Genomic DNA, 17,939 nt, shown 5'->3' with positions numbered 1-17,939 from the left:
ATGGCCTGTTTCCGTGCTGTAATTGTTATATGGTTATATATGCACGCCCAGGAATTTGAAGTTATTGACCCTCTCCACCATCGTCCCGTTGATATAAACAGGATTGTGGGTCATCATCCTTTCCCTACTAAAGTCCACAATCAGTTCCTGGGTTTTACTGGTGTTGATTGATTGCCACCTCGGTGCTGCCCTCGCGCTGCAGCAGCGGGTGGGTGGAGGCGACAGCGCGCCCTCACACTGGGCGGGTGCATGGTCGTGCCCCCCAGCTGGGTGCAAAGCAAAGATTATAGAGGAGTATCTTTGGTGCAAAGCAAGGGGCAGTGACATGGCGCGGCCTCGCCCCTCCTCACGGCATCCGCAAAGTACCCAGAGGTTTGCTCTTGGCAGGGGGCAGGGGAGGAACATTTGCAACCAGTTGTCAGGCGGTCAATGGTTAAATTTAGCGTTCTGGCTGCAGAGGACAATTCGACGCGTCAAAAGCACAATCAGGCGCTGGAAGAAATCAGATCCGCTACTAATGTCGTGCACGGTGGAATAATACTGGGGACTTATTTTAGATACTGGATCATTGCACTGTCCTGACGCAAATTAGATCAGCTCCGCACCGTCCTGAGGCGAGTCGGCCACCTGAGTGTTGCCGGAGCTGCGCGCCCAACACGGGGCAGACTCGACTTCGCTGCCGCTCGCAGTGGGAAAAGGGCGCCCACTACACTCACCATTGTTTGGAGTCATGGACAGCGACAACCCTTCCGCCAACTGAAAACCAAACCTGGTGTGTTATTTTGCTCGAGTTGGTTTTTGTTTGAAGAAGAAACAAATAAGCGTCGGGGACTATTATGAATGTCTGCACTCGTGGGGGAGAGAACTTCCGAAAACAAAATCAACGTGCAACAATGCCGAGTGCAACAGTTGCACTGGAGTGAAACCAGAGCCGAAGAGCAGAGGGAGGCTGATCCGGAGCCGGAGCCGGAGCCGTGTCAGCCCAGCCGCTCGGGATGGTGACGGGGGTGTCTCCATGCCTACTGCTCGCCTTCCTCACCTGTGGCGTGGCCATCTGCGGCGGCCAGGGTGAGTACTGCCACGGCTGGATTGATGGCGCCGGCAAGTGGCACGACGGCTTCCAGTGCCCGGAGGACTACGACGGCGCGGACGCGGCCATCTGCTGCGGCTCTTGCTCCCTGCGCTACTGCTGCGCGGCGACGGCCGCCAGGTTGGCCCAGGGTCGCTGCACCAACGACAGGGAGCGGCACGACGTCAACCCCGCGGCACGTAAGTGGCATCCCGGAGCACTTCACCCCCTCCTCCCGCCCCGGCTGCACTTGCTGGTTCACTTGCAAGTGTGCATTAAATAACGACGCTTGCAATATGGACACACTCAGATTCAATATCAGTTCGGGTGATAACAATTCGGGTGATAACAGCAATTGAATAAACATACCCAGATAGCTAGTGTCACCTATCCCGGGATATCTGCAGCCAACCTGCACTGTGGATCACTGGGGTTTTCTTCCCCACTGTGTCACTTTGTTATTTTTCACAGTTGCAGAGAGATATCACATCCACTGTCTGTCTCCCAAATACAAACCAGTTTGTTGATGCTCACCTCGTGTTCGCGGGCTGTTCTCTCTGTTTCATTGCACGGGCTGCAACAATCTTGCACAGCGAATTCTCTCCCCCCCACTTTCAACACTGTTAACTTTGTGTTCGTGTAATTCGCCCTTTTTTTCAACAATTGCCATTAGTTTATATTTAACCGCGCGTTGTTTGTAATCTGTTGCTATTAGTGAACTTTATAGGTGTTTGCGGCTCTAAATCCCCGGGAACTTCGCCCTAAACAGACACTCGCCTGTATCAATGCAAATACAAACCGAATGTATTCACGGCTTGCAGAATACACCTCTCTGTGGGTTTTGGTGGAGGAAGTTTGCGTAGGATGACTTAAACAATATTTTTGATAGATTCACTCTCGGACTTTCCCACAGAAACCGGGGGAAAGTCGATATTTGCCGCAAACTGGTTACACAAAAACCAGCAATTTGCCAATTAGACTTTGGGAGACTGGAGTACAGCTTTCCGCAGGCAATACTTTTTTGTGGTATTCTCTTCAGAAAATTCCAAGGATTTTGGAATAAATGTTGTTCTTTAGTTATTTATATTATTTGATTAGTTGTTTAATATCTGCCGCCGGTCCTCATTTTCAGTCTGTAACTTAAAAAGAGGTAATAAAGTATTCGTTTTCAAGCTGGCATTCATGTTCAATCGAACCACGCCAGACTTTTAAAAGGGTTTGTGCAAGCCTTGGGGTGTCAATTTAAACAGATTTACTTTCTGCTATATTGTATTACAGCGAGAGATGGAAAACAGATAGTATCTCTTTAAGTGGTGTGCAGGCTTGAGATGTGAATTTTCAGTAAATTAGATGAGCATGAAATTGCATTAGCCTCACGTATAATGGGAGAGAAAGGTAAGCCAGGATAAACGAGTGTCTGTGTGACAGCTTCTGTATTGATAACCTCAGAGATCCAATCTCGTTTTACATTCCTCCCTAGTATCACATACAACCGCAATCCCCTGAACGTGACACTGATGAATCTCTTGGGATCTCCGGGACAGTTTCAAACTTTCTCAATTTTCTATTAGATGCATAGAGTTCATCTCCGCCCAACACACGATTATCAACCGGAATCTAATGTCCGTCAGGGAGAAATAGAAGAATGAATTCACAGAAGAATACATTCTCTGCGGAAAACTCGCGGCGGCCAAACTGCGTGGCAGGCAGTTACAATCTAAACCCGCCGTTCATGTGCAAGCGCTTCAGCTGCGGAAGCGGTGGCAGAGTGGGGAAGTTCTATACAGTTGAATTCCTTGCAAACCTGTTGGTCATTGGTGAAGTGACGCCTCCTTTCTCGTTATTACGTTATAATTATCAGTCCGAACTTGCCAAGTAATAATCTCTACCACCGCCAAGAGAGAGGCGGGGCTGCGGCCAGATAATCGAATAAAGTGCAGATTGTGCGTATTGGTGAAAAAGATAACTAAAGATAACTGACAGATTGGATAATGTAATTCAAAACAACAACAATTCAGATGCATCCATTTAATTATGGAAATATTGATCCAAGAGTGTTACTGGTAGCGGAGTTGCTCCGGGGGTTATTTGGGGTTTGTCAACGACATTTTATTCCAGCCTTCACTCACACATAACATTGCAACTGCAGCGTTTTATTTTCTCGTTTTGCTTCTTAGTTTTCTATTTTTCAAGAGTATCTGTGGAGTCAGTTGAGTTTAGTTTATTGTCACGTGTACCGAGGCACAATGAAAAGCTTTGAAAGGTGATAAACAAGTGTACAGCGTTGTATAAATTGTGTTCACCTGACCAAAACCTCCTGGTTCAAAGAGTGAGGGTAAACTGTTTAGGTGCCAATGAAGTTAGTGCCTTGAAATTAAAATAAAGGCCGCAGAAACTGTTTTAAGAATATGTTGGCCAAATATTACAGTTTTTTAAAATTGTGTTCCATCCCGAATGGTGACAATTGTGCCCAAAATTCCAACTTTATTTTTTGGGAGAAGTAACTTTTAACTTCTACATTTAGTTATTTCGTAATCCATTCATCGTATTGTGTTAGTAAAATAGATACCGTTTTTTTTTTAAAAAAAAATAGGACATTTTCGAGCGAATTATATTTAAATATGACGAAAATCTGTTCTAAAAGAAAATGTGATCAATATGTTTTAACAGTTTCGAACAAAATGTTGATAAGCAAATTAAAAAAAACAGATATTTCATATGATTTAATGTATAGCAAGGATCAGATTGCACTTTTCTTGGTTTTGCTGAATTTGTTGAAGTAACAGACGCACTGCAATTTCTAGTGTGGGAGCCAAATATACAGAATTTATTTTGAATTCCTTTACATCACAGTCATTACTATAAACGACCCTCGTGTCGTGGCTTGAAATATTTCACGGGACAAATCTTTTCTATGCTCTGTAAGAAGACACCGTGTTCTGTCACTGTGGTTCACCAGGAAATATCAGTTTACAATCTGAGCATGATTCGAGTGCAGCGATTCCAGTTCTGCTCAACGGTCTACATGTCTGTGTCAACTTGAACGTTCGTGTGCAAGCGAAGACAGCTAGCTGGTGTGGGAACGAAAACGGCAACATAATAGATAATAGTTTCGATTTCTCCCATTGCTCGGTTGCCCGCGGACGCCTGTCACTCTGCCGAATAGTTACCTGGCACTTTCCTGATTAATACTGGGGATTAATATGTTTCTGCTCTCGCTATCATTTACCATGTGACGCCCAGTTTCACAGCAAAAAAAGGACCCTCGATTCAACAGAGCGGCAGGGAGCTTTCTATCCGCACTCTCCGTTTTTAAGGGAGAGAAAGTTACGAAAATGTCGAAAAAAATAACTTCTGCCAAAGAGTTTAAATAAAAAATGTTTTCCAATAAAAAAAAAGTCCTGTCGTATTCTACATTAAATTATCTGCGTTCATCAGAGAATAAAGAATTTAAATTCTGTTTTACGCCGCCGATGGAATTCAGGATATTAAAGCCCTGTCCCACGATGCGAGTTCATTCAAGCGCTCTCCCGAGTTAAAAAAAAATCAAACTCGGGGTAATCAAGTAGAATTAACGTAGGGCCAACGTCGGAACTCGTGACGTAACTTAGTGCTCGGGAAAATTGTTAACTCGTGAAAATTTTCCAACATGTTGAAAGATTTCCACGAGTCAAATTTACTCTTGAAGGAAAAATATGAAACTTTTTTTAAGATGTGCGTTTACCAACCCCGCGTTTTCTGTAATGGGTTGTGCTTAGCTCCAGACTAACTTTGTCCCCGCCACTTGTGTACTGCCTCGGTGAGGTCTGCTACATGGTTTTACCGGGTTGTATGCAAAACAAAGCATTTCACTGTATATGTGACAATATTTTACAATCATTTTACAATATTTGCAATGTAGCAATCGAGACCCTTCTGATAGTCGGGAGACCCTTCTGATAATCAGGGGAAAGGGAAAGGAGATATTGAATGTGATAGAGATATAGAACAAATGAATGAAGGATATGCCAAAAAGTATCCATGATCAATGAAACAATCCATTGTTGGCTGTGGGCTGGGTGATAACGAGTTATACAGACATATTTGCAGTGTCTGGTATCCTCAAAGTTAATACTGTTCAACTTCTGTTCAATCTCGCTAAATATAACCTGGATTTTGGATATACTGCTTGCATTTCCCAATCCCCGAACATATTACTAATTCCATATTATTCTCTGTTCCTCTGCAGAGCCCATCTATGTGCCGTTTCTCATTGTAGGCTCCATATTTATTGCTTTCATCATCCTGGGCTCACTGGTGGCAGTTTACTGCTGTACCTGCCTCAGACCCAAACAACCAAATCCGCAGCCAATGCGATTCTCAATGCGGAGTCGCCAGACAGAGACTATCCCCATGATCCCGACTTTCACAAACCTGAGGACCCCCTCCCGGCAGTCCAGCACGGCGACCAGCTCCAGCTCTACCGGAGGCTCCATTCACAGGTTCTCCATCAGCAGGTCGGAGCCGGGACACGGCTGCCTGGTCCCTTCTCCCCCACCTGCTTACAGCTCCCCCGGCTGCCTGCAAACCGGACAGGGCTTGCACCTCAACCAGGCTCAGGGATTCCTGGTTCCCCAGCAGTACTTCGCCTACACCCTGCAACCAGAGTCGTTCACGACGGGCAAAAGTTTCAGCGACTTCACCCAGAACCGCTTGAAGCCGCAGAGCACGTCTTCACACAACGCCGAACAAGTGAAATACAATCCGGGTTTATAAGAGGGCATTTTGGAAAGGGATCGTGTTTACCAAGGCAGCGGCGTGAAGCAAACCCCTCTCCCCTTTGGAAAGAGCTGTTTGGCAGTCGTGGTGCTGGATGTAGTCTCCAGTCAGCTAGACAACCGGGAGCGTGAAATCCACCAGAAATGTCCGAACAATTGGATGGAAGTTTAAATCCAACCTTATCCACTCCGGCTACGACCAAAGGGGAAAATAACCAACATTGGCCAGTTATTTCACGAAGTGTCTTGAAGATGATCAATTGGTTCAACGTTATCCCTTTATCGTTTTAATGCTCACATTTCACCGTGCATTAAAAAAAGAAAAGAAAACTAAACTATATTAAAGTCGTCAAGAATAACGGATGGCATTAACAATGACATTAAAATAATCGTTGAAGCAGCAAGCCATCTCTGGAGGCGCGGCAGGGTAGAGGGGTACCGCGTTTCACTGCAAAGTGTCTACCGTTGACAACGGACCACCAGCGGACACACCGCCAATGCGATGAACGAATATTAGAATTATGAATCTCATCCCTGCCGCCAAAACCACACTTGCAGACCCGCCTGAGAAAGTGAACACAAGTTTTGCGATCCCAGGTAATACCAGAATCCAGGAATTCTCCGTGGAATACCTCACAGAACTTGAAAATAATATCAACTCAAGCGGGTCGTTTACTTTATTTTAATTCGGCCATATACTTACTGTTTTTCTTTTTTATCACTTATCTAAATATTGAAATTTTAAAATATTAATTTATAGAGGTATGTGCAACTAATTCTCGATTCTGACCCATCCTCCATATATTTACAGGACATCAAAATTACAAATTATTTTAGTAATCTCGTTACCATTTTAATTAAAAGACTAAACTAAAGTTATAGTGGAAAAATGCATAGGAATATTTTATAAAATGGCTATTCCAAAATCATGTTAACTTAAAGATCTGAAATTAAACTTGTGTTAATTAAACACTGCAAAATATAATTGTACAACCAGGTGCCTGCTCTTTGATCATTTACTTTATGTTTGACATTGGTTAGAAGCATCTTTGGTTAGAAGATATTGCTGAATTTTCTGGGAGGAACTCACACAGCTCTAAGCTACCTGTAGTTCAATAACACTGCCCAGTAATACTATACTACCAATTCATCAAGTATTCAACCTAAACGATTATCAAGGAAAGTTTGCTATTTCTCACCTCAGGGAATACCTTGTTTGAAATCAACTGTGTCTTCAATGCTAGTGGGGATGAAATGTCCAATTTATTATGTACAACAAATGCGTCACAATCTTCCCCTGCGGCATGCATGACTCCAGGCACAGTGATTGATCTTCCCAATCTTTAAACCTTCAGAACGATACCAGATTTTTGTTTAGAAATAATCATAAACCATCATGAAACCCATCACCTTAGAATGGTTTGTCAAGGACACACAAGTCAGAAGCATTAGTCTTTTTAATCTAATCTACCTATTCTAAACTACTTTAATAAATCATTTAGAGTATGTATGAAAAGCACATTTTATTTTAAAAGGCAATTGAAACTGTACAGTTGTGTGGAGTCAGAACAAACAGCCTCCAGCATATAATTGGAATTGTTATGGAATGGAAACAAAATTGCAGAAAATACATGGGTCTGACAGTATTTGTGGCAAAACGCTCTGTTCTTCATTCCCATAGCTGCCTGTTCAGTGTAATTACACCATTTTCTTTTTATTTTAAATTTCAAATTATCTAAAATGCATGGTTTTACGAAAGTGCAATATTTAGGAACTATCTGGTGTTGAGGAACTGCACTACACAAACTGTTCAAAGGGAAATTGGAACATGCTTATTTGGAAATCTGCTGCTGTAATGCTTCCGCATGTCACATGTTAATTTGATGAATATTTTCTGCTGCGTGTGCAGTAGAGATCAACATCATATCTAATTGTAGTTTTAAGCTTTCAGTATTTTTATTCACATTTGGAGAACCATTTCAGAATTATTTTGAAATGTTGATGTATTATTTGGTTTAGAAATATCATGCCCTATTTCCTCAAAACACAGAGCCAGTTATCCACTGAATGATCTGTTTGCTTCATGTTGCTCGACATCATCCAGATTTGTGTGAACCCAATTTGAGATGGCTCTGACTGAGGCTCCTGGTTAACAGGTAACATCTGACAATGAAGTTTGTACAGCACATGCAAATCCTCTTTTCCTACATAGGAATATTACTAGTTAAGACTAAATCAAGGATTTTCCTTATTTGGTGATTGTGTTATTAGCGGCTAGGAGGAACCATACCAAGATCACCATTACCACTGTCAATACAAAGTCAGTCAATTGTCACAAGTTACTGATGTCAAAAATTGGGAAATTGAAGATAGGATAGTCTAGTCATTCACAGGGTTAATACCAGAGCTGTGAAGAATTGATCACTCCATTTTCCTCTTCCACTACTCTCACTTTACTTCCTTCAAATGCCTTCTGATTCCAATAATTTATTCGCAGCACTAATACATAACTCCAGGAGAGCCTGTAAAAACTGCAATTTTTACAGACAACTCATCAGATGAGCTGACTGATTTCCAGGGAACACCACACATTACTAACCATATAACGATGAACTGGATTGGAACCAGCAGTAAGAAAGATAGCGGGGTTGTTAATGTCCCATCAATTATCATCTGAAGGTTAATATATCACAACCATAAAGCATGTTTGTGAAGTAATATTCACAGAACAATTAACCACAGCACATGCCCATGTACCATACCTTGGTTAAGCCATTGTTTTCCTGTCCATTTTGACACAGGGTTGACTGGTGCAATCAGCTCTAAAAGCAATTGGATTGGCAATTCTCTGGACCTTTTTTTTGGATTTAATTCAAGGTGTGGGAGTTGTGACTGCATTTTTTTTCTTTTGTGGGGTTGTGACTTTTTTTCGCATGGCTCCAGGTACATAGATAACATATGAATTGTAAGGAATACAGCATCGCATTTGCATGGGACAAGCTGGGGCAATACTGTTTTTCTGGTCTATTTTTATAGTTCCATTTGATGACTAGTCCAGTAACAACCACTGCACCGAAAATGAAAACTGAAATGAGTGAAACTATACCAGCACTGTAATTCAGAACCTGAGATGATATTAAACATTGAAAATTAAGTTGAAGTTCTTCAATTTCAACCTCACAGACATTGCTGCAGGTCAACAAGCAGCAACTACAATGTAGCCCCTTTTAATATAAACCTGCATTTGACTTAAAGATTAACATTTGGCAAGTATTGCGTCATTTCAAGGCACATGGAATAAAGTGAGGACGGCAAGAAACTGAGGGGCACATTTTCAGGGTAATACTGCTATTTTCCATTTGTTAATTGTGCATGTGTACAAAATGCAGAATTTTCTAACTTGTGAACTTGCTTCAATAATCTGGTGCAAATGGTTCTGATTAATTTCTTCTTGGAATTTTTTTTTTTAAAGATAAATATTAATCAAACTATTAATGATGCTTAAATTCATTAATTGTAGCAACTCTAATGGCCAGTGAAACTAGGGCCGCTATGGGTCAACTGGTTGCCAACATTTTTTCAACCATTTTGTGACTGGCATCTGTCCGAAGCCACCTACAGGCACCTGGTGATGCCTTCATCCAGTATATCATTGAGACACTGACCATTTAATTAGGGACATATTTGCAGCTCATGTGTGTTTGGACTTTTTTTTTACCCACCTGGTCTCTCAAATAATCTAATTACATTATAAATTAATGACATGAAATAATTTTCAATAATTGCCAGTGGCAGAAACGTGGTGACACTTGTGTACTGCTGAGGAGAGGTCTGCTATGATTTTATCCAGTTGTATGCAAAACAAAAGCATTGCACTATACCTAGGTACTTGTGACAATAAAGTATCATTGAATTGAATTATGATTAGAGTTGCATTTGGAGTCCTTGTGATCTGCATTTGTTGCTATTAGCTCTTCAACCAGAATTATTCTGGTATTCCTACCTTTTTTAATACTTTTCTTTGTAAAATCTTAGAGATTTGTGATGAAGCTCTAAATAACCTCAGCCTAAAAACATTCTTACTAATTTTACTTGTAAGAATCCTTGGATCAACTCTCCATTTAATGAGATATTCAGTACAAACCACTTCTCATTGCTTACATTTTCGAAATCGCCTGAGTATTTTAAAAATCTCTGTTAAATTCTGTTTTATCTGTTCAGTGGAAATTAACTGTTCAAGCTTCTCCTCACTACAACAATATGGCCTAAATCTCTCCCTTTCAATGCCCAGGACTACTTGCGATAATCAGACTAAAGCTTTGTGGAAATGCAACATAATTTTATGATTAAGATTCAGGGATCCGGTTTGTCTTTTCATTGCTTTCTTGACATTGCGAGCCGAAGAGCCTTTCCTGTGCTATGTCCGTCCTATGTCCTAGCTGCTAAATTCTTGGTGATCTTTGCCATGTAGGATGCACATCCTTCCCAAATGTTCCACAGGTAGTTCTGCTATAGTGGGATTATTGACTTCTTAAGAAATCACGGATTTTTAAAAACAATTGTCATTGGGGTAAGGGGTAAGTTTCAGACTCGCTATAACAAATAACTGCAGGATTAAAAACATTTTTTTCCCTAAAAATAACTAAATTTATTGTTTGTTACTGCAACCTAAAGAACTAAAATCTCTCAGGAACAGCTGCTAGTTGCACTGGTGGGAAGTCATTGAAATTGACAAGCAATCGCTTCTATTGATACTTGTTGCAAGACAATCATGTTTGATTATTGTAGGCAGGTTACATGTAAAAAGGTTTACCTTCCAACACCATTTTGTTTTCCATGACAGCTTTATTTTTTGCTTGTCAATTGCCAATAAAACTTTTAAAGGTTCCCCGATCGACCTAACAATTCGCTTGCTTAATACAAAGAGCGTTTCCTAATTCACCACTCGCATTATAAGCAATCTGTATTGTGGAAACACGGGTTAACAGAACTAACTACTTCGTATTTCTTTGCAACAGAGCTGTTTATGTTGTGGCATTTAATATGTTTTTGTGAATCTTGCTCGACCAATCAATCTAATGTGGCAGAACATGTGCTAAAATATGAACACATGAATGATCAAGATTTATAAATTTAGTTTTATTATGTGATCCATATGACAATCAAAAGACAGAACATTTAAGAGATGCAACTGCCATCATGCAATTCACAAGAGTCAAGGGTAAGTTAACAGAAACAAAACTGCAAGATTTAGAACAAAATACAAAACACAGTGCATGTCCTTACTGTAAGTTAAAACCAAACCTGAGGAATACTGTGAACATTGAATTTGAAGGTTACCATTCATGCAGTGCAAAACCAAACTACAGAATAAATCATTCTGGAAGTTTGGCCAAAAAATCTTAACCCAATGTTCAGAATATGTTTCATCTTTACGCAACATTCAAGACAGATTCCAATGTTAAATTAAATTTATTTTAAATAATAACAAGACTTGTAACAAAGGGAAAGCAAATTGATTACTTATTATTAAAGATCGTGCATTAAAAAAATTATCGTGTCACATTGAACAAACTAATCAAGGCAACATCTGAAATCTGATATCTATTTCAAAGTTGATTCCTTGTAGTTATGCTCAATTAGTTTTGTAATGCACCAAAATATTTTGCATGTTTTTACAGTGTGATTTTAAGGCTAAGTAAAGCAAAATGCACATTTCGCTATCTACTAAGACACAAACCTCTGATGGAACAAAACAGATATTTTAAAGTCAATGTAAAATCCATATAAATGAAATAACTTAGCAGTTTTATTCCAAAACTGAATACATACAATAATTGACTTGGAAACACACAATTACTTTGCCAACTGAAATTTGCTGGATGGTGTAACCTTTGATTAATTGCATCATTTGTTTCTAATCTTGCGTAATAAGTGTAGCAAGATCAAAACACTTGTCGTGCACTGAAAATATACATGTAATATTCAACCTCATGCAGCTGAACAACAATACAGACAGGAAAACCATACAGAATACACAGCACACTCTCAAAGAGGAGGAAGACAACAGCCATCATTGACTAAAACACCACAAAGCAATTACAAACTTCGAAAACCCCCAATTTTTTTTGTTCACATTCAAGGATTTTGGTGACAAACACAGAACACATGGCACATAGAACGAACATACAGTAACACTAAGCTGAAAATGGAGATAACAGTAACTGGACTCGCAATCATAATTTTTTAACAAATTTATATTTTTGAGTTCAACATTGATTCACTACTTTTAGAGCCTAGAACATTGCAAAATCAGGCAGAATGCTGCTCTCATGTATGAGTTTTCTCCATTGTTTTTGCTTTTATATTTTCATATTAAGTATTGTCAAATCTTGATGCTTTGTGGTGAACAGTCAATGATAAAACTGAAATACTAAAATGCTCTTCATATTGTGTGTGCATGTAGATTAAATAATAACCATTTAATTCTGAAGGGCGAGCTTTGATTAGAATGTCGACAAAAGCTTTCAAAATATGTGTTGTGTTTTGCAGCTAATGCAGTTGAATGCAAAGAAAGCAACAACTAATGCACATAAATAAACCTGATAAGATGTTCCTCCAAGAGATCAAAATGTAAATGCAAGTCGCATTGGTTATTAGGCTTACATAAAGTGTGATAACCACATAATTACATTTATTACAGGTAAAGTAAACTTAGTTCAACTTGCAGAGGAAACTACATCAAATGGCTGCAAAGATGACAGTTGTTTAATAATAATGTGATGCAAGACTGATTTTCATGATTCAGCAATATTGCTGAAATGAGTCCAACTAAACAAAATCTTGAAAATCAGCTTTAGATATAAAGTAGAATTGGTCACTGATCTCTTAAACAATTAAACAAAATTAAAACTTGTAAATTGGCATGCCTACTTATGAATCAATTATCCAGGTAAACACAAACTTGAATTTGTTGATCTTGTTAGAGAAGGTGTTTGGTAACAAAATAATGTCAGCATTTTATTTTAACATTTGTCTTTAATCACAAGATCATGGCAAACTGCAAGACACAGGAAGGAAACGGCAAAAAAAACAAAACAAGATAGTATCTTCCATTTCAATGGATATAAAATTGTGATTTATAGAAATTTTCCCACCAGTCAGAATCATTTTAAAACAACAGCTATGTAAAAGTACTACATACCAGAAATACTCTTCCCTGCACTCTGCCTTATTTGGGATGCAAAGATTGTTGTTTGGAAATTGAAAACATTGGAGTAGTTTGTTGAATATTAAATTCGTTAGAAAGTCACTAAGTTCACAAGCATATACAGTAGATGTAGTCAGGCACAGAATATACAACACTTGTTCACTGAAAATTAATTTGAATGGTAGGCAAAGAGAAAAGCATATCCAAGGCCATAAGTTGAGATAGACAAGTTCAGAAGCAAGTGCCAAAAAGGCAGTAGTTAAATCTTTCAATGAGTCATTGCATGTGTAAGTTACACTCCTTGGAGTGAGTTAGGTAAGGTACAAATGGGACTTGAAACTTGCTCCATTTCTATGACAGTGCACTGAAGAATAGGGCTGATGGCAAATTCTACCAGTTGTTGAGATTATATTATTGGTGATCAAAGCTCAATTTTACTTTTGGCAAATAATGGCAATAAGGAAAGTAGCACCAGTACCATGTTTAACACTGCAGTTCAACAAAGTCTGTATTTATCATTCAAATAGTTTCTTATTAATCCTGCATTTTATTCAGTGTCTTGACCATTGAAAGAATCCTCCTGGGTTGCATTTGTGAACGTATTTGGCAATGAGTGGATCATCTTTGATTTTCCAGTGTTTCCCCACAGAATCATTCTATTTAAGGCAGTAATAAAAATAATGCTTGAAAATATCTTTGTGTGATGGCAACAAAGGTTAAATATGCAAAAGGGGCGGAAAAAAGTGGCATATTTATATAAAGGTTTAAGGAAGTGGGTGTTCAAATTTTAAACAAAATAAAATTTAGGGATTAATACTCCATTGTAATTAAGACATTAAACTAATGCTCATAACAATCAGAGTTTAAATTAGGAAATAATTTATATATATTCACTATTTAAAAATAATGTGAAAAGACAACCCATTATGTGTAAAGTAACAGAATTGAAGTCCAGCCAATCTAGTTGTTAATGTCTATTGTGTTGGCACTCTATAACAGTGAATTTATACTAATGTGGATTTGCACAGTGATCGTGTCTATCGCGTACACAACAAAACTGACTAGCACGTCTCCCCTTCATCAAACGCAAAATCCAACCTCTTCATGCATTTGGAAGATCTTTACAGCACGATTTTTCAAAGTTGGACATCTCAAAGTTTGAAGTCCCATTCTTAGTTGAAAGTACGTGTTTGGAATTCACGTTCCTGTACAAGGTGTTTACCAGTCATCCTGCCGTTGTTTGGTGGTGTCGTAGGCCCTGACTACTTCAGACTGAGATACAATGCCATTCTCATCTTGGGAAAAGGCATAACCATCTATGAAAACAAAGTGGCACATTATGCATAAGAATTCATTAAAGTGGGAGAGGATTGATTAATGATACATCATGTGGGCACATCAATAATTAACAAATCCCTTTCTCAGCAGGCAATACAGAAGCAGATGGCATTTAGTCATAGAAGATAGATTATTGTTTAGAGAAGTCAATTCTATTTTCTTTCCTGAAGGTTAGAAGACATGAAAATTAAAACACAGGATGAACTATCATTTCACTTACAAGATAAGTTTTAATTTATAAAGGATTTTTTTTTCAATAATATCTAGTTAACATGAAAATAGCAACTGGAATTGACTATGAACAGCTGCTTTTTTAGTCTTCATATTCATGGCACAACATTTTGTTTTAAGGTAATATGCAATTACATAAACTTAGATTTTAAAAATTGCAGGGTACTGTGAGTATAAAGAGGGGAATTTAACTGGAATAATCAAGGCACTTCCACCTTAGTATGCATAGATTCATCTCCCTCACTTGCCAATATTTGTAATCAAACTCGTTAGGTTTGAAGTTATTAGTTAAACTGCAGACAATGAGTGTGTGGAAACATTCTCCCACTTGCTCGCACACACACACACACACACACACACACACATACACACACACATTCTGCTAGTTAGACACAAAATGCTGGAGTAACTCAGCTGGCCAGGCAACATCTCTGGAGGGTAGGAATGGGTGACGTTTTGGGTCGAGACCCTTCTTCAGACTGATGTCAGGGGAGTGGGCGCTAAAGAGATTCTGCTAGTTAACTGAATGCAGAATTACCTTCATGGTAGGAAGCAGAGGGTGGTGGTGGAAGGTTTTATTTATACTGCAGGCCGAGTGTGCCTCAAGATTCTGTACTTGGCTGATTGATGTTTGTCATCTATATAAATGATTTGGATGAGAATGTACAATGCACGAGTAGCATGATGACACTGAAATAGGTGGTATTGTAGACAGTGGAGATGGCTATCAGGAATTACTGCAGGGTCTTAATCAACTGAGCAAGTGGGCTGGAATGGCAAATTGAGTTTAATTCAGTTCAGTTAGAGCTGTACAAGACATTGATGAGGCAACACAGAGTAATGTGTGCATTTGTGGACACCCTGCTATATGAAAGCTGCCTTTAAACTGCAAAAGAGTGCAGAGAAAATTTACGAGGATGTTGCCAGGACTCAAAGGCCTGAGCAACGGTAAGGGGTGGGTAGGCTGGGGCTTTATTCCTGTGAGTGCAGGAGTTAAGGGTATTCTTATACAGGTGTGTAAAATCACGAGGGGAATAGGATGAAAGCAACATCTTCCCTTTTTGTTCAGATCCTTTTTGTCTTTTCCCCAGAGCAGGGGAATCAAGAACTAGAGGGCATAGGTTTAAGGTAAGAGCAGAAAGATTTAATAGGAAACCGTGGGCAATAATTTGCGCCCAGAGAAAGTATATGTAACGAGCTGCCACAATAATACCATTTAAAAGACATTTGGACAGATACATGGAAAGGAAAGGTTTAAAGGGACATGGGCTGAAGGGCCTGTTTCCATGCAGTAAGACTATGCTCTCTCTTTCACAAACCCACATATATATTTATAAAACAAAATGATGTTCCATTCCTCCCCCTTGTATCAGCCTAAGGTCAGAAATGAAAGAGGATTGTGATACACTGCATATCTACTTGTAACATCCTTAGTGACTGACTGTGAGAAAAGCGACAGAAACAGAAGCTACAATTGGTTACATATAATTCCTCACCCTAAGTTGGAGTTACACTTGGTGAGAAAGATACTCACGTAATGAGCTTTGCTGCAATGATTCAGAACGGTGCAAGTTGATAGTGTTCTTCTTAAAAACATTCTTTAGGAGTTGAGCGCGTTCACTTAAACTTTTCAGAAAAGAGAAACAAAATTATTTGAAGTACTAATTTATTTTGTTGGTTGTGATGTGACTGAGGAAAATATTTTATATTTTGAATGTTATAAATGTTGATTGGCTAAATCTTCACTCAACATAACACATTCATATTTGTTTGTCAACTTTCAGCATTTAGCCAGTATACATAAAATGTCTTTAAGAGCCACGGTTATTCTAAACTGTAATATTAAACTGTACAATGGCATTGTTCACTACTTATTCCTCACAGGTATATTGTTACCTGTATATATATTTTAAGAAGAGAGAAAATCACTTGTACATTTAAGCAAAGTAGTTAGATACATTACACCATCCTTGGGCTGCTGACACTCAATACGGCGAGTTCACATTTCAAAGTTTTGCTTCGCTTTTGGATAAAGTGTAAAGTTATATTTGTTTTAGTTCTTGCACATTTCATGCTCGAGGGTTACATCAAACCATGTTAGAAAGACAATGTGAAACCTACAATACAGTACTGATTGATAATGCCATCAGATAACATTGAAAAAACTGGGAATTCCAGCCTCAGTGTGTGTGTTTGAAAATACTAGTCCCTTTTTTTTTTTAACGTGTGATGAAAAAAACGGCTATTCCCAATCCTCAAAGGTTCATTTGAAGCAAGAATGTCAGATTTACAAATGCTACAGACTGTTATTTAATTACAGGTAGGCTCATCTGCCAGAACATTTGCTAGTGTTGCTTTGAAGCCATCAGTGGGAGAGATTATTTCAGTCTAGTCCTACGATTTCAATTAGATCCTAGGTTTTAAAAGTTAAAAGGCATTGCAAAATGTAATTTCATTGTTGTATCTGAAATTACATTTAAGTTATATAAAATGATAACAAAAAGAATGGAATATAATATTCTTTACAATTATGATTTACCCTTTTGCTGACTTGTATTGCTGTGATATTAATCAATAATCTATCTCCCTGCCTTAAAAATATCCACTGATTTGGACTCCACAACCTTCTGTGGCAAGGAATTCCACAGATTCACCAACCTCTGACTAAAGAAATTTCTCCTCCTCCTTCCTAACAGAAGTCCTTTAATTCTGAGGCTATGACCTCGACCAGCGTTTCTCAACCTTTTTACCCCTGCGGAACCCATTAAATAATTTTCTTGTCTCAGGGAACCCCTACATAAAAATTATTATATATCTTTATTAATCTGTTTCTTTCTCTTTCATTAACTTAAAGTTCATTAACTGTACATATGTGCATTGGTGTCGTGTTGTATTTCTTTTAACGGAGGAGAAGCAAATGGAATTTCGTTGCTCAGTTTTGTGCAATGACAATAAACATATCCTATTCTATTCTATTCTATAAGGCAAAAATAATATATTTTTCAGATAACTGGTTTAAGCATTTTTCTCAAGTTTATTGACAATGCAAAAAAAAAAGAAATCAAACTGCTTGTTCAAAACTGAAGCAAATTAAAGCAAACAGAACTAACCTTGGAGGAGAGAGAAAGAAAGAGAAAAAACACACATAAACTTTTCATAAATTAACAAAAACATACATAAATATTTTTTTGATAAATAAAAACATAAACATACTTAAAATTATTTTAACATCCCTAAGTGATGGGTAAAAATTAATAAATAACGTGGGTGAATGAGGGACTGTAGCTGCACACAAGGAAGCACAGACAGGACTGATGGAGACCGTGCATGCGTC

At 38.7% G+C, this 17,939-nt stretch overlaps 2 protein-coding genes across 5 annotated transcripts in view; one reads left to right on the top strand and one right to left on the bottom strand.

Moving 5' to 3' along the window:
* Nucleotides 1-258: 258 nt before the first annotated feature.
* shisa3 (shisa family member 3) lies at nucleotides 259-8,594 on the top strand. Its single transcript, XM_055636936.1, has 2 exons — nucleotides 259-1,269; nucleotides 5,298-8,594. The coding sequence occupies exons 1-2, from the start codon at nucleotides 996-998 to the stop codon at nucleotides 5,822-5,824; spliced, it is 801 nt and encodes a 266-aa protein (XP_055492911.1). The 5' UTR covers nucleotides 259-995; the 3' UTR covers nucleotides 5,825-8,594.
* A 2,918-nt stretch (nucleotides 8,595-11,512) lies between these two features.
* atp8a1 (ATPase phospholipid transporting 8A1) overlaps nucleotides 11,513-17,939 on the bottom strand; it is a 301,017-nt gene continuing 294,590 nt past the window's right edge. For all 4 annotated transcript variants that reach the window (XM_055636910.1, XM_055636888.1, XM_055636895.1 and 1 more), the window contains 2 exons: nucleotides 16,140-16,231; nucleotides 11,513-14,352 (listed from right to left, as the gene is read on the bottom strand). In XM_055636910.1, coding sequence (XP_055492885.1) covers nucleotides 14,255-14,352; nucleotides 16,140-16,231 — 190 coding nt within the window. In that variant the 3' untranslated portion in view covers nucleotides 11,513-14,254. The remainder of the gene's footprint in view (nucleotides 14,353-16,139; nucleotides 16,232-17,939) is intronic.

This window comes from Leucoraja erinacea, chromosome 1, assembly GCF_028641065.1.
Source record: "Leucoraja erinacea ecotype New England chromosome 1, Leri_hhj_1, whole genome shotgun sequence".
In the NCBI taxonomy this organism is placed as follows: domain Eukaryota; kingdom Metazoa; phylum Chordata; class Chondrichthyes; order Rajiformes; family Rajidae; genus Leucoraja; species Leucoraja erinaceus.
This window is presented reverse-complemented; position numbering and strand designations above follow the sequence as displayed.

Coding starts and splice junctions, on each gene's coding strand:
- shisa3 (XM_055636936.1), top strand. CDS start 996: ATGGTGACGGGGGTGTCTCCATGCCTACTGCTCGCCTTCCTCACCTGT. Junction 1,270..5,297: donor CGACGTCAACCCCGCGGCAC/GTAAGTGGCATC, acceptor GTTCCTCTGCAG/AGCCCATCTATGTGCCGTTT.